The 16,685-nt window shown below is 46.3% G+C and overlaps 1 protein-coding gene across 5 annotated transcripts in view; it reads right to left on the bottom strand.

Annotated features, from left to right (window-relative positions):
• The window catches only part of LOC147017607 (aryl hydrocarbon receptor nuclear translocator 2-like), a 248,876-nt gene that overhangs the window by 57,438 nt on the left and 174,753 nt on the right, over positions 1 to 16,685 (bottom strand). For all 5 annotated transcript variants that reach the window (XM_085847344.1, XM_085847348.1, XM_085847345.1 and 2 more), the window contains exons 10-11: positions 679 to 813; positions 349 to 423 (exon numbers count right to left, since the gene is read on the bottom strand). In XM_085847344.1, coding sequence (XP_085703470.1) covers positions 349 to 423; positions 679 to 813 — 210 coding nt within the window. The remainder of the gene's footprint in view (positions 1 to 348; positions 424 to 678; positions 814 to 16,685) is intronic.

Consider the following 16,685-nt stretch of genomic DNA (forward strand, 5'->3'; position numbering starts at 1 on the left):
TCCGTGTGCATTTATCATTAAATTCTCATGAAGTAACACCAGATGCCATGAAAAACGTGCACGAGATTTTTTTTTGCAGAGACATGCCTTTGGCTTTGCAAGGAAAACTTTCATCGATTTAATTACCCCGATCAACGATGCTCCTTTTGCATCCCAAGCTCTGCTTACTGGTGGGTGCGTGTTTTTCGCAAACTGCTATCCACAGCTCGCTAAAATCGCTTAGCTTCTTCCACTTCAGTAGCGAGCAATAATCACATAATAATAAAAAATAATGCAGTACAGCTGTTTCTCCTTTGTCTGTTTTGTAGTTGTGGCATGTTTAGCTCGGTATAATTACACAACACACACCTGTTGAAAACTCTCTCTCACGTGGCTCTGATCTTCTGGGTGGCAGAAGTCCACAGGATCCTTTCCCAACAATTCCTGTAATGATTCATAGTGGTGGTCAGATGCTTGCTCTTAAAGATAAAGTTAGTGTTTAAAAGTTTTGTTCAGTTCATAAGAGAGGTTACCTCAACCAGCACAAGTGGAAATTATTTCAGTGGGTTTCGTTAAACAACATTTTAAATAACAAAACTAAAGTAACATACAAGAAAGGTTCACATATTGTTGGAGATGAAACTAAAGATAGTTAAATTGGCATTAGTTTTTCACTTGACTAATTCCTACTCTCTGCACCTGTGGCTGGTATCCAAGCACCGCAGCACAGCGGTGGTCCACAAAGGTGAAGGCACCATCCAGGTTATGCCTAGAGATGAATTCTGATGGGCCACAGCTTCCTATCAGGTCTCCACAGCTTGGAGAACTGGTAACCTGGGCAGCAGGGAGGCAAGTGAGTGTAAGGGGATTTAGAGGAGGCATAGACTGTATGGCACCTTTTAAAAAAAAATAAACAGAAGGCTAAATTTCCTTTATTGGTGTCAATTGCAAACCATTGCATCATTGTGTACATGAATCTTAGTTGTCATCAGTCATGAAATTAAAAGAAACTGTAAACCAGCCTTTTCGGGCCAGTGCAGGATGAAGGCCTCTCTCAACTCATGGAGAGAGCTGCTTCACATATTTGCCAAGTGCAGGTTGGCAAGAATGATTAGCCTTGGGAACAAAACCCACACCAGCCATTGGTAGTGAGAGAAACAAATCTTTAATCACTCAACTAAACAGCCAGTTCATCACAAGTCAGTGTTATTAAAATCATGATGGATTGAACTGTCATCATGTATCCTTCCTCTTAATGTGCATGTCATAACTCAGGGCGGGTATGATAGCATTCTTAGTCTTTAACGGCCAACAATTATTCCTACATTATTGTGGGATTAGCCAGGGGAAGCTTGGCCAAAATCTTTCACGAACCGGCTGGCGAGGCCTGACGTTCGACTAAGGTTAGGGGAGGAATTGGGAATTTGGCCATGGTGCCGGCAATAGCTTGCCTACTCTTCGCAAAGAACACCGTGGGATCTCTAACTCATGCCAGCAGATGGGACGCCTGTTTAACATCCATCTGAGGGACGGCACACACATTGATAAATCACCGTGATGACAGTTTATAGCTCGGCTGAGATTCAAACCCAGGCTAGACAGCTCAGCGGTGAGTGTGTGCACCTCTTGGCCATCCTGCCAAAACCACAGTATTTTTTTCATACATGCTCTTCACTCATGGAAGAACTTTGACACAGAACAAAATCAGGACACACGACAACAAAGGGAACAGCAGGAGAAAGGGGGAAACACCAACAGCAGGGTGGAGAGAGAAAGTAGATGGAGATGGACAAACAAGGGATGCAGGTAACGACGACGGTTAAGGGAGAATGCAAAAGGTGGAAAAGATGGATGCATCAGCAAAATTTTGGAGGGTGTGGGGTGGTTTAATGGGTGTAGAAAATATCATGATTTTGGATGGGGGATGACTTGGGATGGAGCATGAGTTTAGATGGTGATGAACAGCTGTCTTGAAGACCTGGAGGGAAGAATGAAATTGAACAGGGTATGGAAGGTGGTTCTACAGGCCAAAAAGAAAGATGAATAACTAAGTGGAAGTGAGCAGTGGTTCTAGATTTAGGTATTTTCACGAGTGGGGGGGGGGGTTGCTGGTAGAAGGCATGCATCCTACAGATATCCTTGGGGGGAGGGGGGACAAAAGCATGGAGAGGGTAGAGGGTGCAAGTCAAGAAATGAGGCAGAAAAAGACAGAGAGATCACCGACCTGTCGGCGATGGTGAAGTGACAGGCCCACAGACGCAGCAGCATCGTGAGATTCCAGTGATATTGATGTCGTTTGTTTCCATAGCGGCAAGCTGAGCAAGACGCGAGGTGGTGGGGGGGTGAGGTGGTGGGGGGTGAGGTGGTGGGGGAGGGCAGCACAGAGTGGAGAGTAGTCATGGCCTCATAGGTGGATAGGAGTACTGCTCACCCCCTCACCCTCCTCTGGGCTGGAGCCCCTGCCTCATGTCTTGCTCAGATTGACGCCATGGAAATAAAGTCCTTCAAGATCATGGGAATCTTCCGCACTCAAGCTGACCCTATGGGCCTATCACTTTCCCATCGCAGACAGGTCAGTGGTCTCTCTGTCTTCTACCACTAACTTTGTGGTCTTGCACCCTCTGGCCTTTCTGTGCATTTCCCTCAACACCCTATTCAGGTTTCTGCAGGGTGCATGCGGTTCACCATCAACTACCTTCTGGTGAAACTCCCTTTAATTCAGAATCACTGCTCACCTCCTCTCATTCGTTCCTCTTTTATCCTGCATGTGGAATCAATTTACACATGGTTTTCAAACTCATTCTTCCACCAGGTCTTCAAGACAGCTGTTCACCACCATCTCTTATCATCCCCTATCCAAACCATGATCTTTTCTATCCACATTAACCTCCCTCCCCCATATTCCCACGTGCTCCTCATTCCAAATTTCGGATTTTTGGTTCCTGAGAGTTTGTTTCTGTATCCATGTTGTCCATCCCATTCATCCTGCCCTACCCGTCATTCCTCCCCACGTCCCTTATTTGTTCTCGTCTCCCTTTATTTTGTCCTTCAACCCTACTGTTGCTGTTTCCCCCTCTCTTTCTACTATTGCCTTTATTCTGAAGTGGTCTGATTCCTTCAGTGTTCTAGCTCTTCCACTAGCCTTGACTTTGTGTACAAAAAAAAGGCACAGATTCCTTGAGATACATTGAGAAGTAAAGTTAAAACCTGTTATCATATTTCTATATTCCCAAGTTGCAACACCTTTGAATGCCCCTCATATATAATTGGAGGTAGTATTCAAATCTCTGGTCCAAATAATGTCAGCAACACAAAGTAGCAATGGCATCAACATTAGGTGAATGAAACAACAAATCTATTGGCAAATAATCCATCCATCCATCAGTACCATACTCTGTGCAGAGCATCGGTGCTGCCAAAGAAGTCTTCTGGACTATTGGGCACCATCCTGGACAGGTTGCCACTCTGACGAAGGATACTCGAATGGCTCAATCATCCCAGCAAGCTGGTACTTATTTTGCCGACCTCAGAAGGATGACAGGCTGCGTCAACCTCAAATGGTGTTCATTCAACAGCCGATTGGGATTTGAACTCAGGACCCTAGGATCCCAAGACCACCACCCTCACCCTCACCATAAAGCCAACACCAGGTATATTAGCAAATAAACCCAATGATAACACCAAAGGCTCAGTGAATTGCAAGCAATTCTGCTCATTCTCTTCAACTGATCATGCAACAAACGCAATGCATTTTTACTTATAAAAACATTTTACACTTGAAGAAAACAAAGAGGGAAGAATTGAAATGATGTTCATCTAGTGTTTGATGGCGATTCAAATTTACGGTCCCAGGATTCATCTTTTTCACTTGAGCTCGTTTCGAAATCGTGCGCGTCAAGTGTACATATCGCAACTGACCTTGTATTCTAATGGTGAAAAAGAATAGCCCGGATAAGAAAGGAGAATGCCGAGATAGCAAGCAGAAGTTCATGTTGAATGTATACAAATGATGTCGGAAGATTTCCTGATAAAACCCTAACATTCTAGTTGAGGCATGTGTAATAACCCAGGCTCTTCAACAATCATTACTGCCCAATGATCATTTAATCACATTGATGTATCCATCATATTTTATCCACAAAATATATTTTCCAGTTGTGAAAATTCTCCTAATGCCATTTCAAACAGAGCATGCCCATAGACAAAAACCAGAACCATTTGATTAGTTGCTTTGCTGAGTGTTTGAAAGGTCGTAACTTACATGTTAACTGCAGCAATAGAGACTCGTCATTTAAAATAATGAGAAAATGGTCGTGCCTTGCAAATAAATCAAAATCTAAAACAGCATTGATCTTAGGTTGCAACAACCCTGCACACGTATCCATTCCATTTGTGCAGACGTAATTGGTGCAGGCCAAAAAATGCACACATTTGGCAGCAATGACGAAACAAAAATAACTTTGAAATGCTCGATTCATTAGTAAACTTAACTCAAACAAGAATTCCTACTACTTAAGCTTGCAAACTATCTTAAGTGAAGAAACTAATATAATTCATATTATACAAATCACTCGTTGGCAAATTTCCGTCTCATTACATCGAATTGTCAGTGAAGGAGCATCGCGGTCTTCCATTCAAATCTTTCAACATCACTCCGTTATCATTCCGTAACTGTTGTCCACCTCGCCGTACTAACCCCATGCCAGATCCTGAATATGAAAGGATTATGTGGAAATTGAAAACACGTGAGCAATTTTTCTACGCTTTCCTGTGCAAGCTGTTTTCAATGCTTTTGCATGTAGATGCACACTCTACAAGCCTAATGATTCGTTCACATTGTGCACTGGTCAAAGAAGCTTGGACAGTTCACCAAACAATAAAGAAATTCAGCAAGCCTGCAATTGCATCCTCATAATGTAGGCATTCCCACTTGTCTGTCCTTTTAGCGATAATATTTATATTGAAGGGGAAGAGATGGGGTGTTGCCAAAGATGGGACAGGACCTAAGACAGGACATTGTAATTTTCATGTGTAAATTATTTTTGAAAAATTCTCCCAAATTGCTGCAGCTGGCTCAAAGATGAATGGATTCAAAGAAAATCATGGGCCTCGGGGACATTATCGAAACAAATGGCATTGGGCCGCCTATTGATGAGATGGAAAAATTACAATCTTGGGCAACCTTTCCCGATTGGATATCCACTAACAATTGGTATTATGAAACATTTTATCATTCATTGGGCTAGAGGTACACACACTCGCCTCGAAACTGTCTTCTAGCCTGGGTTTGAACCTCGGCCCAGCTACAAACTGGCATCCCAATGTTTCATAGGCAGGATGACTCATCAATGTGTGTGTTGTCCCTCGGATGGACGTTAAACGGGCGTCCCATTTGCCAGTATTCATTGGTGGACATTAAAGATCCCACAGTGGCCTTCGCAAATCGTAGGCGAGCTATCGCCGGCACCATGGCCAAATTCCAAATTCCTGTCCTAGTTTACAGAGGACAATGCATCAGCAGCACAGCTGTGCCCTCAGCCAATGATGATACTCCACAGCCTTCGATCTTCAAATTCTTCTTCTTCTTCACACTTTGCCGTGAAGTCACACCTGGAAGACGACTGCCAGATTCGTACTGATTCAGCGGGACATTGTGATATGATTTAATTCGACCGGCGAGTAATTTGCGATTTTCCACAAATATTCCGAGTTGATAATCATTGGTGGTTGCAATAATACAAACCGAGATGGTTTCATGCTACAGCAATGGCCGAAAGATCCAAGTGTTGCCAGAAATTGGAAAAGGTTTGTCTGAAATACCCACGTGTGGATCTGACCTACAAAATGTTTGGTTTTGTACTCAGAACAGTTTACAGAGCACTGTTATGAAACAACAGAGATGGCTAGATTCCACGATTAAGTGGAAGAAACAGACGCAGCCTGAAACTGTACCACCATCTCTACACAGCTACCACCACGTGGACACAGACGATTTGAACAGTGAATGAAACACCTGCGTTGGCCTATTGGTGACTGTTCCCACCTTGCTAGATGTGTTTCACGCCTCCCTCCACAATCTTCCATCAACCATCCCCCCACAATCATCACCCTAACAACGCCCTAGCACCACTCCTCCCTCCACTGGGGTGGGACATTGACATGGCACAGCACAAAACAACACAGACGTGACACAGCACGGACACGACATGACACGGACAACACAGCACAGCACAGACATGACGGTGGGACACGACAGGGACATGGTACGGACGTGATGTGGCACAGCCATGACACTGTCTGGACACGACACGGATATGACACAGCATAGACACAACACAGCATGAAAACAATATAGCATGGACATAACAGTACAGACACAATGGTGGGACATGGCATGGACGCGACACGGCACAGACACAATGGTGGGACACGACATGGACACAACATGGACAAGACAGTGGGACACAACACGGCACAGAAACGACACAGCACGGACACCACGGTGGGACACGACACGATACAGACACGACAGTGGGATATGACACAGCACAACCACAGACACATATGGCGTCCCGGGAAAGTATGAAACAGGATGATCCCGTAACATACAGGACACCTGGTCAATTTGTGATAGTGAGACAAAACATTCATCACCCATTTTGTCAGCAGTGTCCGAGAGTGCCTGGGTGGTGACAGCTGTCAGGAGATGATGGGTATTTCTGCTGGAGTAAGATAAACTCATTTATCAATGAATACAAAATCCCTTATAAACCGTCACTTGAACGGAAAACCAAAACCTACCAATCTGTAGTGAACATGCGACCGGAATTTTCATCTTCTCTAACACCTCCATTGTCGCCATCTTCATCTGAATCGCTCACATGAGGCTCGAAACAAGATGGGTTCACAATTCCCCCGAAAGTGTTTCCATCACTAATTTTGTCTCCAACCATTTCCTCAAAATCCCACTCTCTCTCTCTATCGAGTGCAGCCTGTGGCTGCTGGTTACATCATTGGTTGGGACGTGGCTATGCCACTGATGCAGCGTCCCCCTTACCAGTGCACTGGTACTCATTTTACCGACCTCGGAAGGATGACAGGCTGAGTCAACCTCCTGGTGTATTAATTCAGCGGCCCAACGGGGCTTGAACTCAGGACCCTAGGATCCCAAGCCACCACCCTAACCACAAAGCCAACACCAGGCTAAAATCCCACTGATCAGTTTCAACATATTGAGAACCTTCAAAGTTGCAAATGACGGTGGAATCAGTATCGGAATCCGAGCTCAAAATACAGTGTTTCGCGATGCAAGACGCCATTTAGATCAATGTGGGCTCTGAGTGTGACATCACTGGCAATATATTTTTCCCTTCAAATTGGACCGTGATTAATGATTTTCAATGGTTTTCAGAAAAAATAAGATTTTGCAATTGGGATCGCCTTTAAGCATCATATGCAATTTTAGACACACATTTTTGCTATAAGGCTTTGTCAGTAAAACGAAATTGGCAGAGTTTTCAAAAAGGATTGTAATTTGTGCATCAGCACATAACATCTTGGAAGGGGCATGACTACCCAATCGAGAGAAAGGAAAATCTGTTGTAAAGAAGTCTCAATCGAGCTGCATCCACCTAAAAAACAAGGATCATCATTTGAGCTTGTGCAATCAGACTCTATAATCGCTCCAATGTGCAAGGTGTTCATGAAATTACAGAAAGGCAAACATCACTTGTAATGCACCAAAAGGTTGCCATGCTCTTGGCAATATGCTGACAAGTGTAATAATTCAATCCGTTCTCCTGTGGCGCATTACACACACATGCGTGCTCACGGGCATGCAAAGAGCAAATTGATAAACACATCTGTGTGAATGGCATGTGCATACAGACGCGTTCCATTGCGCAAAAGGAAATGAGGCGTAAAAGTTGCGTGCAAGCCGAAGCCGGCAGGGAACATTCCTTTACTTTCGTTTTCTTTTTCTTTTTTTTGGTTTCCGATTTGCAACCAACGCACCAGGACTCCGCCAGGAAGTTATAGGTGCTCAATGAAGATAAACGAGCAAATCGAAATGGGAAGACATGGACAAAGGGGTGCCAAAATGTGTGCACAGCTAACCTGTGGAATTCACGCCACTTATCATCACTTGAATAAGATAAACAGGTGAAATTCATTGTACGTAAATAGTTTTATTGCTTGCATACTTATAATTTCCATAAACATACTTTAAGGAGCAAGTACAACTAATTCGTCGTTGTTTAACTCATAGTCAAATGGAAAGTGGCCTGGTCTTCTCAGATGTTCCTTGACAAGTTACACTGTTTGCTATATATGCAGGCAGCAGCTCCTACACTAAAAAAAAAACTGATACACTGAGGTGTTCGCAAGTCAAAGATGAACAGCCATCATCAACAATGACGGGAAACCATTATAACTCGCATCATCGTGGTTTATAATGAGAAAAAAAGAATTAATATGTAGTGCAGTATAAGAAACCACAATTTCACCCTCACTTTACCCTACGTTAGCTCATAACACGAGTTTTCTTTTCCATCAGGGAACAGCAGCATAACAATCTTTCATTTCCTGCTGGAAAGTCTGCTTGATTGGCATGTCTGAGAAGTGTTTTTCTTTACTCTTTTGTGCAGCTCAGCACACCATTTCTCAAATAGCATGGCACCAGAACAAAAGAAAATGTACACATTCCAATGTCATCCAATATTTCACTTTTCAGGCCACGATTGTCTAGTGTGTCCCATAAATATTCGTTTAAGGACGTTTTCCCCCTATTTTAGGGGGTTGGTTGAGCAAGAGCATATTTCCATTTTTTTTTAATTTGCAACTTATTTCTTCAGACAATCCTTTCATGCCATTCACTCAATCCTGCCATGTTTAATTTGGCATGCCCATTGGTCTTTTTCCCATTTGCCTCAAAAACTTACAATCTTCATAACAAGCTCATCCTCTGTACATCTGGCAATATGACAGAACCATCATAACCCTTAAGCCTTCTCTTTCTTAAATATCATATCGATACATCTATATATTTATATACACACATATATATATATATATATATATATATATGTATATATATATATATATATATATATATATACATACATATATATATATATATATATATATATATATATATATATATATATATATATATACATACATATATATTGTTGCGGATCCGGGGTGGCGGGATTATCACCCGGTCCTAGGCGCCACCCTCACCACCACCGTCTCCGGGGTTTATAACGCCGGCTGGCTCAGCACAGGCCTCGGGTCACGCGTCTTCAATCGCGATACCAATGTACTCCTTGTACCTTGCCAGTTGGGGAAATAGAACCCCTGGTTTCAGACTGGTTTTGTCAGATGTCGAGCGTTTTCTGCCAGTCTGTAACCATATTGGTTTTATATGCCAATCGAACGGATCGTTCCTCGACGCGACACAAATTAATCCATAGCGGCAACTTCATACAAATTAACCAGATTTATTGGGGAACATCGGGGATTACAACACAAGCAAAATTCACGACAATGGTTTTATTAACAATCCTCAACCCGTTCTTAACTAGGGAACCATGGTCTACAGGTTTCGATGGGGTCGCTACCGAAATATGCCTTATACAACACGTTCAGACAAAGACAAACGGCATGCATGCAAGACAAGACAGAGTACTTGGTGAGGTTTCATGGATGAGAGGACAGTGTCAAAAGCACGAATGTCGCTCGCAACAGGCGGATGTCCACGGATTCGAACTCCCAGCTCGAACCACGCCGCGTGGAAAAATGCCGCTCGTCCTTTTGTCGCAGACCTCACGCACGCACCTCCGCGCGCTCTGGCCCCGCGCAATGTCAACGACACAAGTCCGACAGATCAACGATGGGCCTCAGCCGATCTCTCTCCAGGGTTCAGCATACAAATCCAAGGCTGGCCCGTTCACCAGACAAGGCCCAAATCGAGGTGCCGAGCTCCGCAGGCAGATCGACGTGTCCAGCCGTGAGGTGAGTAAGGAGCGTCAAATGCTCCAGCGTCTCCTCTCCTGCTTTCCCACCTCGAAGCCCGACTTCTGCTTCGTCCTCTCAGTTCCTCTCTCTGTCGAATCACCTTTTCTTTCTCGGCCGATGGCAGACTCGACCCTCAGGTTCAGCGTTCTCTCCCGGCCGATTCAGCACTGCCTTTCCTTTTCTTTCTCGCCTCGAAGCCGGCTGCCGTCCCCCTCACAGCAGAATCCTCGATGTGCAGGCAGCCTCTCAAAAGCCCACTGCCGTTTCTCAAAACTCAACTCCTTCGTTCGCTCGTTTTGAATCACGAGTACGCTTCGAGAGCGACTATTTCCACACACTGGACCCTTTTTACGAAGCCTTTGTTTCTTCTCTCGTTTGCTCGCTTCGACACACGAGCACTCTTTTTACGAAGCCTCTGTTCGCTCGCTTCGACACACGAGCACTCTTTCTACGAAGCCTCCATTCGCCTGCTTCCTTCAAGACACGAGCCCCCTCTCTCGGCGAAGCCGACCAAAAGCTCTCCCCTTCGCGTCACTTCCTCCCTCCAGCCACACCCTCTCTCCAGGCCACATCGCCTCAGCCGACTGGGAGGGGCCTATCCCGGGATGGGGTAGGAATAAGAGAGATCTCTCGGTCCTCCACCACCACACAAACAATAAAACAACCTCCCGACACACATATAACATCCCTTTTACCACACAACCGAGCTAAACAGGCATTTAATGGGGGATCTGAGCTCTGATATTTGGTAGTCAAATAAGGGCCATTTCCGTAACACTACCCCCACCTTTCTCCCGAGGCTCTCCCGAGCCTCCATCTGCGGCAGCCCATAGAAATGGCCCTGTCCAACGTACAGCACATATCTCCCATTTACACTCACCCACAACATGGGAAGCACTTAACTCCAAAAATCAGTGTCACAGTAACATTGGCATGTCCCTATCCTAGTGTGTCAGGTCACCAATCTAACAAACAAATTCACACTCTATGCACACTACTTAACATTCTAATTATGGGTTTGAACGGGAGGGCATTCAATTTTACTTTTAACACCAATATTGGCATAGGAGCAGAACATTCAAAGGTTCAAAGTTCTTTCACATGTTCGCTCCTTCATGCCCCCTCCCGGCAGTATCGTCCATTCACCCCTGAGGGTTTCTTCACTTCGTGGCCTTATTGGCCTCTCACCAGGTGAGTTCAGTCGGCCCAGTGGCCTAATCTTACAAAGAGTTCTTCGGCTCACTGAGCCCACAAAATGGCATGAATCTTTGGCCGCAACGGCCCACAAAAGCACTTTGGCCTCAATGCCCCACAAAAATGCTTCGGCCCATATGGCCTACTCACTAGCAGCAGGCAACAAGCCCTGCATTGGACAGCAGGTGACACAGCAATGGTGGCATGGTGATATCGATGGTAAACAAATGCAGTTTGGAGGCGTTCTTGAGGACGCAAATGGGTGTGATGACCATAGACCAGGAGAGAAGGAGTGCGCCCTTAACCTTCCTTGTCTGACTTGTTTTGGTTAAGTTCTCCCTTTTTTTTTCTTTTACAGACAGGACGGTGTGTTTTTTACTCAACTGTTATCTTCGTGGATGTGGCCTCTCTGGCACTTGGAGAGGGTGACCTAGCCTGGCCCTTGTTAACAAATTCTCCCATCAACACTACTCGTACCAGGTGTCACACATGAATGGTGCGGAGGAGAGTTCATCGAACCTAACCATTTACTTTTAGCTCAAGACAATGCAACAAACCCTGCTATGGCTAGAATGATCCTAATGACCCATTTTTCCCAACCTGGCACACTGTCCCATTCTATTAAACCTGGGCAAAGCCCTTATTTGTCTTTTTACATTTGGTGGTGCCAGGCAGAACTCGCTGGTTGGGGAGTGTGACTACTACTAGGCCTCTTTGCCTGCTTCCATTCGGGGGTGGAGGACACTCAGCAACCTCGGCGTTCACCTGAGCGTGCTTCTGGCGCTCCTAATGAAGGGGTGGCTCTCTCTAGCCCGCATACTGTGCCCTCATAGCACCTATACTGTGCTCTCATAGCACCCATACTGTGCTCTCATAGCACCCATACTGTGCTCTCATAGCACCTACACTGTGCTCTCATAGCACCCATACTGTGCTCTCATAGCATCCACACTGTGCTCTTATAGCACCCACACTGTGCTCTCATAGCACCCATACCCTGCTCTCATAGCACCCATACTGTGCTCTCATAGCACCTACACTGTGCTCTCCTGGCACTGAACCTACCGTGCTCTCCTGGTACTGAACCCTACGGTGCTCTCCTGGCACCTCTGACAGCCTTCACCTGCCAGGAACCCCCAAAGCCCTGCTGTCCTATTTCCCGACTCACCAACTTCCGATACCATGTCACACTACCAGCCAGTATCCCCATACCTTAGCCTGCACCGACCCCTCGCAGTCTGCCTGCACAATGGAACAGTAGCCAGAATCCATGTCGAATCCTCTAAGTCCCCCTAACCTACACTAACTCGGTTAGGAGACTCCTACCGACAGGGTACGTTGTTCGCACTCACTCTCCTCATTCGCACAATCACGCCATTCACCCAAACACTTCAGTCATTCATTCCACAGTGCCACACACCCCGTCCACAACACCATCCAACACCTTTCACGTTTATGTGAAAACAACAACACACCAGTCCCTCGGATACCAGTTGGTCATCAAATATAACTGGTACACTTTGTCATCAAACCCCAATAAATTTGTCACTACGTCCGTCATCCGCTGGCCTCCTCCGTACTGCCTTAATCGTTTATTTCCAACAATTTAAACAAAACATCAAAATCTCTCTGGCAGTTATCAGAGAACCACCTCACTGCCGTTGAGTCTGGCATTTCACTCAAGCCGACTGGCAGGGTCTCCTAGCAGCCATAAAATTTACAGACTGGTCTCCTATCACTACTTTCCCCAACATCAACTCATCCTGGGAATTCTTTCAAAGAAACTTGCTCTCCCTCATGCACAGATTTATCCCCTCTGGTGTTTGGTTGTCCTACCCTTCCTCCCACCCTTGGTTTACTGAAGCTTGTGGCCTGATGTCCTGAAGCAGTTGTCCTGAAACAACTTGCCTTTGCCTCATGGAAAGCAAACCCAACTGAGGGCAATCTCAGTTTCTTCCACAAAGCTCGGAACAAGTGTGTATCTACCCTCAGGAGAGCCAGAAAACAACATCTTTCTAATCTCAAGTCTGAATTTTCAAACCTCTCTCCCTCCTCAAAATCCTGGTGGCGTTTAATCAAATCTGTTTCTGGTGAATGTTCCCCCTCCATCCCCTCCCTTACCTCAAATGGCCGCACTGCTGATACCGCACATGATAAAGCTGAATGTCTAAACGCGGTGTTTGCAGCAAAATCTTGTGTCATAAACCCATCACTTTCTCCACCCACTTTACCCAGTCGCACCCAATTGTCCCTGGACTCTGTGTCCTTTTCTCCGGACAAGGTGGAGAGCTTGCTTTCAAACCTCGAGTTAGATTCTGCAACCGGTCCAGACGCATCAGCCCACGTGTCCTCAAAGCCTGCTCTTCTGCTCTTGCTCACCCTCTCTCTGTTCTATTCACCCTCTCATTTGCCCAAGGTCATCTGGCATCTGCTTGGAAATCTGCTAACATCACTGCCCTGCATAAAAAAGGTGCAAAAACAGATCCCTATAACTACAGACCAATCAGCCTTCTCCCAATCATCAGCAAGGTTATGGAATCCATCATCGCTTCAGACATGAAATCCTTCCTCTTCTCCAATGGCTTGATTTCCGATCATCAATTTGCTTTCAGACCAGGTCACTCTACCCTGGATATGCTGCTTCTGCTCTCCCATGAATGGATGGAGGTCCTCAATGCCAGACAGGAAATCTGAGCCGTATCCCTGGACATATCACATGCTTTTGACACAGTCTGGCACCCTGCACGACTCACCAAACTCTCTTCCCATGGTATTCAAGGCCATCTCCACTCATGGCTCGCAGACTTCCTCTCCTGTCGCAGTCAACGTGTCGCCCTAAATAGAGTTCTTTCATCCCCTCTTCCTGTGCAGACTGGAGTTCCTCAAGGTAGCGTTCTGGGCCCTGTTCTTTTTCTGGTTTTCATCAATGATCTCTCCGACTCTCTGGAAAATCCTCTATTTCTCTTTGCCGACGACTCCACCCTCTGCCGTACCATCTGTCATCCCTCAGACCGGCAAGCAGCAGCTTCTTCGCTCACTGCAGATCTGCATAAAATCACAAACTGGTCCAACACGTGGAACAAGTCTTTCAATCCAGACAAATCTCACACTCTCACTATGTCTCTTCGAAAGGACCGTTTAGAAAACCACCCCATCCACTTTCTCAACAATCCTCTAGAAGAAGTCTTTTCTTTCAAGCTTCTGGGTCTCACTATCTGCCATGACCTTTCCTGGGAAAGTCACATTTCCAACCTCGCCTCAAAAGCCAGTCGCCGACTGGGAATCCTCCGTCGTGCAAAGTCCTTCCTCGGCCCTCTTGAGCTCCTGACCACTTACAAAGCTTTTGTCCGTAGCTTGATGGAGTACTGCTCTCTCCCCTCTGGGTTGGTGCTCCTGCCTCCCACTTTTCTCGGCTTCACGCTGTCGAAACCAGAGAATTTAGGATCATCGGCATCTCCCGCAATGAAGCTGCCTTTGGGCCTCTCACTCAATCACCGCAGGTTGGTCGGTGGTCTTTCTGTCTTCTACCGACTCCTATCCAGCCTTGCCCCCCTGCTCTCTCTGCGATTTGTCCCCACCACATTTCCACAGGACGCTCAAGGTCCGCCAACAACCCCCTTCTGGTAAAACTACCAAAATCACGAATCACTGCTCAACTTCACTCTTTCATTCCTCTTTTTTCCCGCCTTTGGAATAAACTTCCTCACTCTATTCTTTCCCATTCTTCCCTCCAGGCTTTCAAAACAGCTGTTCACCACCACCTCTTATCTTCCCCCATCCAAATCCTCGATCTTTTCTACCCCCGATAATCCACCCAAGCCCACTTCCTTCAATTCCCCTGCTTTCCTTCCTGAAAGTCCCTGTAATGTCCATCTTCTCTTTGCCATGTTCCCTGTCCCATCCCCATCCCTCTCCCTTCCACAGTTCACCTAATGTGTCTGTTCCCCACGGTTTTGTCCCTTCCACTCCCACCCCTCTTGTCTCATGCCCCCTTGCTGTGAGTTGTGTGTTTGCTCTCATACGAGCCTCGACAAGGTATACAAAAAAAAAATCTCTTCACCAGCCCATGGAACCTATGCATGGTTTTAACCAGGCATTTCAATCCTTCCTCAAACAAGCCACTCTTTATCATCCACTTGTTTCATGTGTGTTTAATGCTCTGCCTGTAATGTCTCCACCACTTTTTTTTCAATAATCACCCAAATCCACTCGTGCCACTTTTATGCCTTCTGTCATCTCTCAATTTGCAATCACTTTCGGTACAATTTCCAATCGAGATTTTCACATCCCCATATGGCCTGCTTCTTTGGCTCATTGGAAGGGGAGTGAGGGAACGAATCCCTCATTTCCCATTACATGACCCCGCCACCTTTCCGCCATGGCTCAAAGGGGTCACGCCTCAATGGGGGCTGTGATCTACCCCCTACTTTTCTCCAGGGTTCATGGAAGTCAGGCAAACCCCAATCAGTGGAATGACCTCCCCCTCTTCTCCAGGGTTCACGGAAATCAGGTAAACCCCAATCGGTGGAATGGCCTCCCCCTCTTCTCCAGGGTTCATGGAAATCCGGTGAACCCCAATAGGTGGAACGGCCTCCCCCTCTTCTCCAGGGTTCATGGAAATCCGGTGAACCCCAATAGGTGGAACGGCCTCCCCCTCTTCTCCAGGGTTCACGGAAATCAGGTAAACCCCAACCGGTGGAAGGGCCTCCACCTCTTCTCCAGGGTTCACAGAAATCAGGTCAGCCCCAACCGGTGGAATAGCCTCCCCCTCTTCTCCAGGGTTCACGGAAATCAGGTAAACCCCAATCTGGGGAGCGGCCTCCCCCTCTTCTCCATAACTCCCTGAAGACAGATAAACCCCACTCAGCTAGCCAAACCACTCGTGTGCTCAGAAAGGTTTGAAGACCAAGTGACACATGCCAGTGCCGCCTGCCACTCATCTGCACTCCACTCCAAAGTTCCTGTGAGGCTGATAGAGAAATTAAAATCCAAATTTTAAAGCCTGCTTCTGGATGCAGCACCTCAAACTCTGCAATAACCCATGCGGAGCTGTCCATTATGGTTTCTGTCCCCTGGCTCAAGTTCTGTCCTGGTGGCATTTCTATTTCCCCTTGCACCTCTAACCTATTTCCGATGCTACCATTCATTCCATGCTCAGGACTCCCACACACAACAGGCTGCACACATTCCAAGGTTATGCGTTGACATTCCACACCTTCAACCTTGCCAGTGTACTGACCAACTGCCTCGCACTCCAGGGTTACATTCTCGACCGCCAGGTGGGTATCCACACACGTTTCAGCCTTGGCAGCACATACCGGTGCTGTAGTCTGGAGTGTGGGCTCACAGCATTCGCTCACAGGCACTCCACACACACATCCAGGGGTCACGCATACGTGCACCCCATCGGACAGAGTCTCTTCGTTAACATAAAATTCAATTTCTACCTTAAGCTCTTCGTCCGCACCATGTATGCATGTACCTACGTACCTGCT

This window comes from Eptatretus burgeri, chromosome 11 (assembly GCF_056783735.1).
Source record: "Eptatretus burgeri isolate ZD-2024b chromosome 11, Ebu_testis_v1, whole genome shotgun sequence".
In the NCBI taxonomy this organism is placed as follows: domain Eukaryota; kingdom Metazoa; phylum Chordata; class Myxini; order Myxiniformes; family Myxinidae; genus Eptatretus; species Eptatretus burgeri.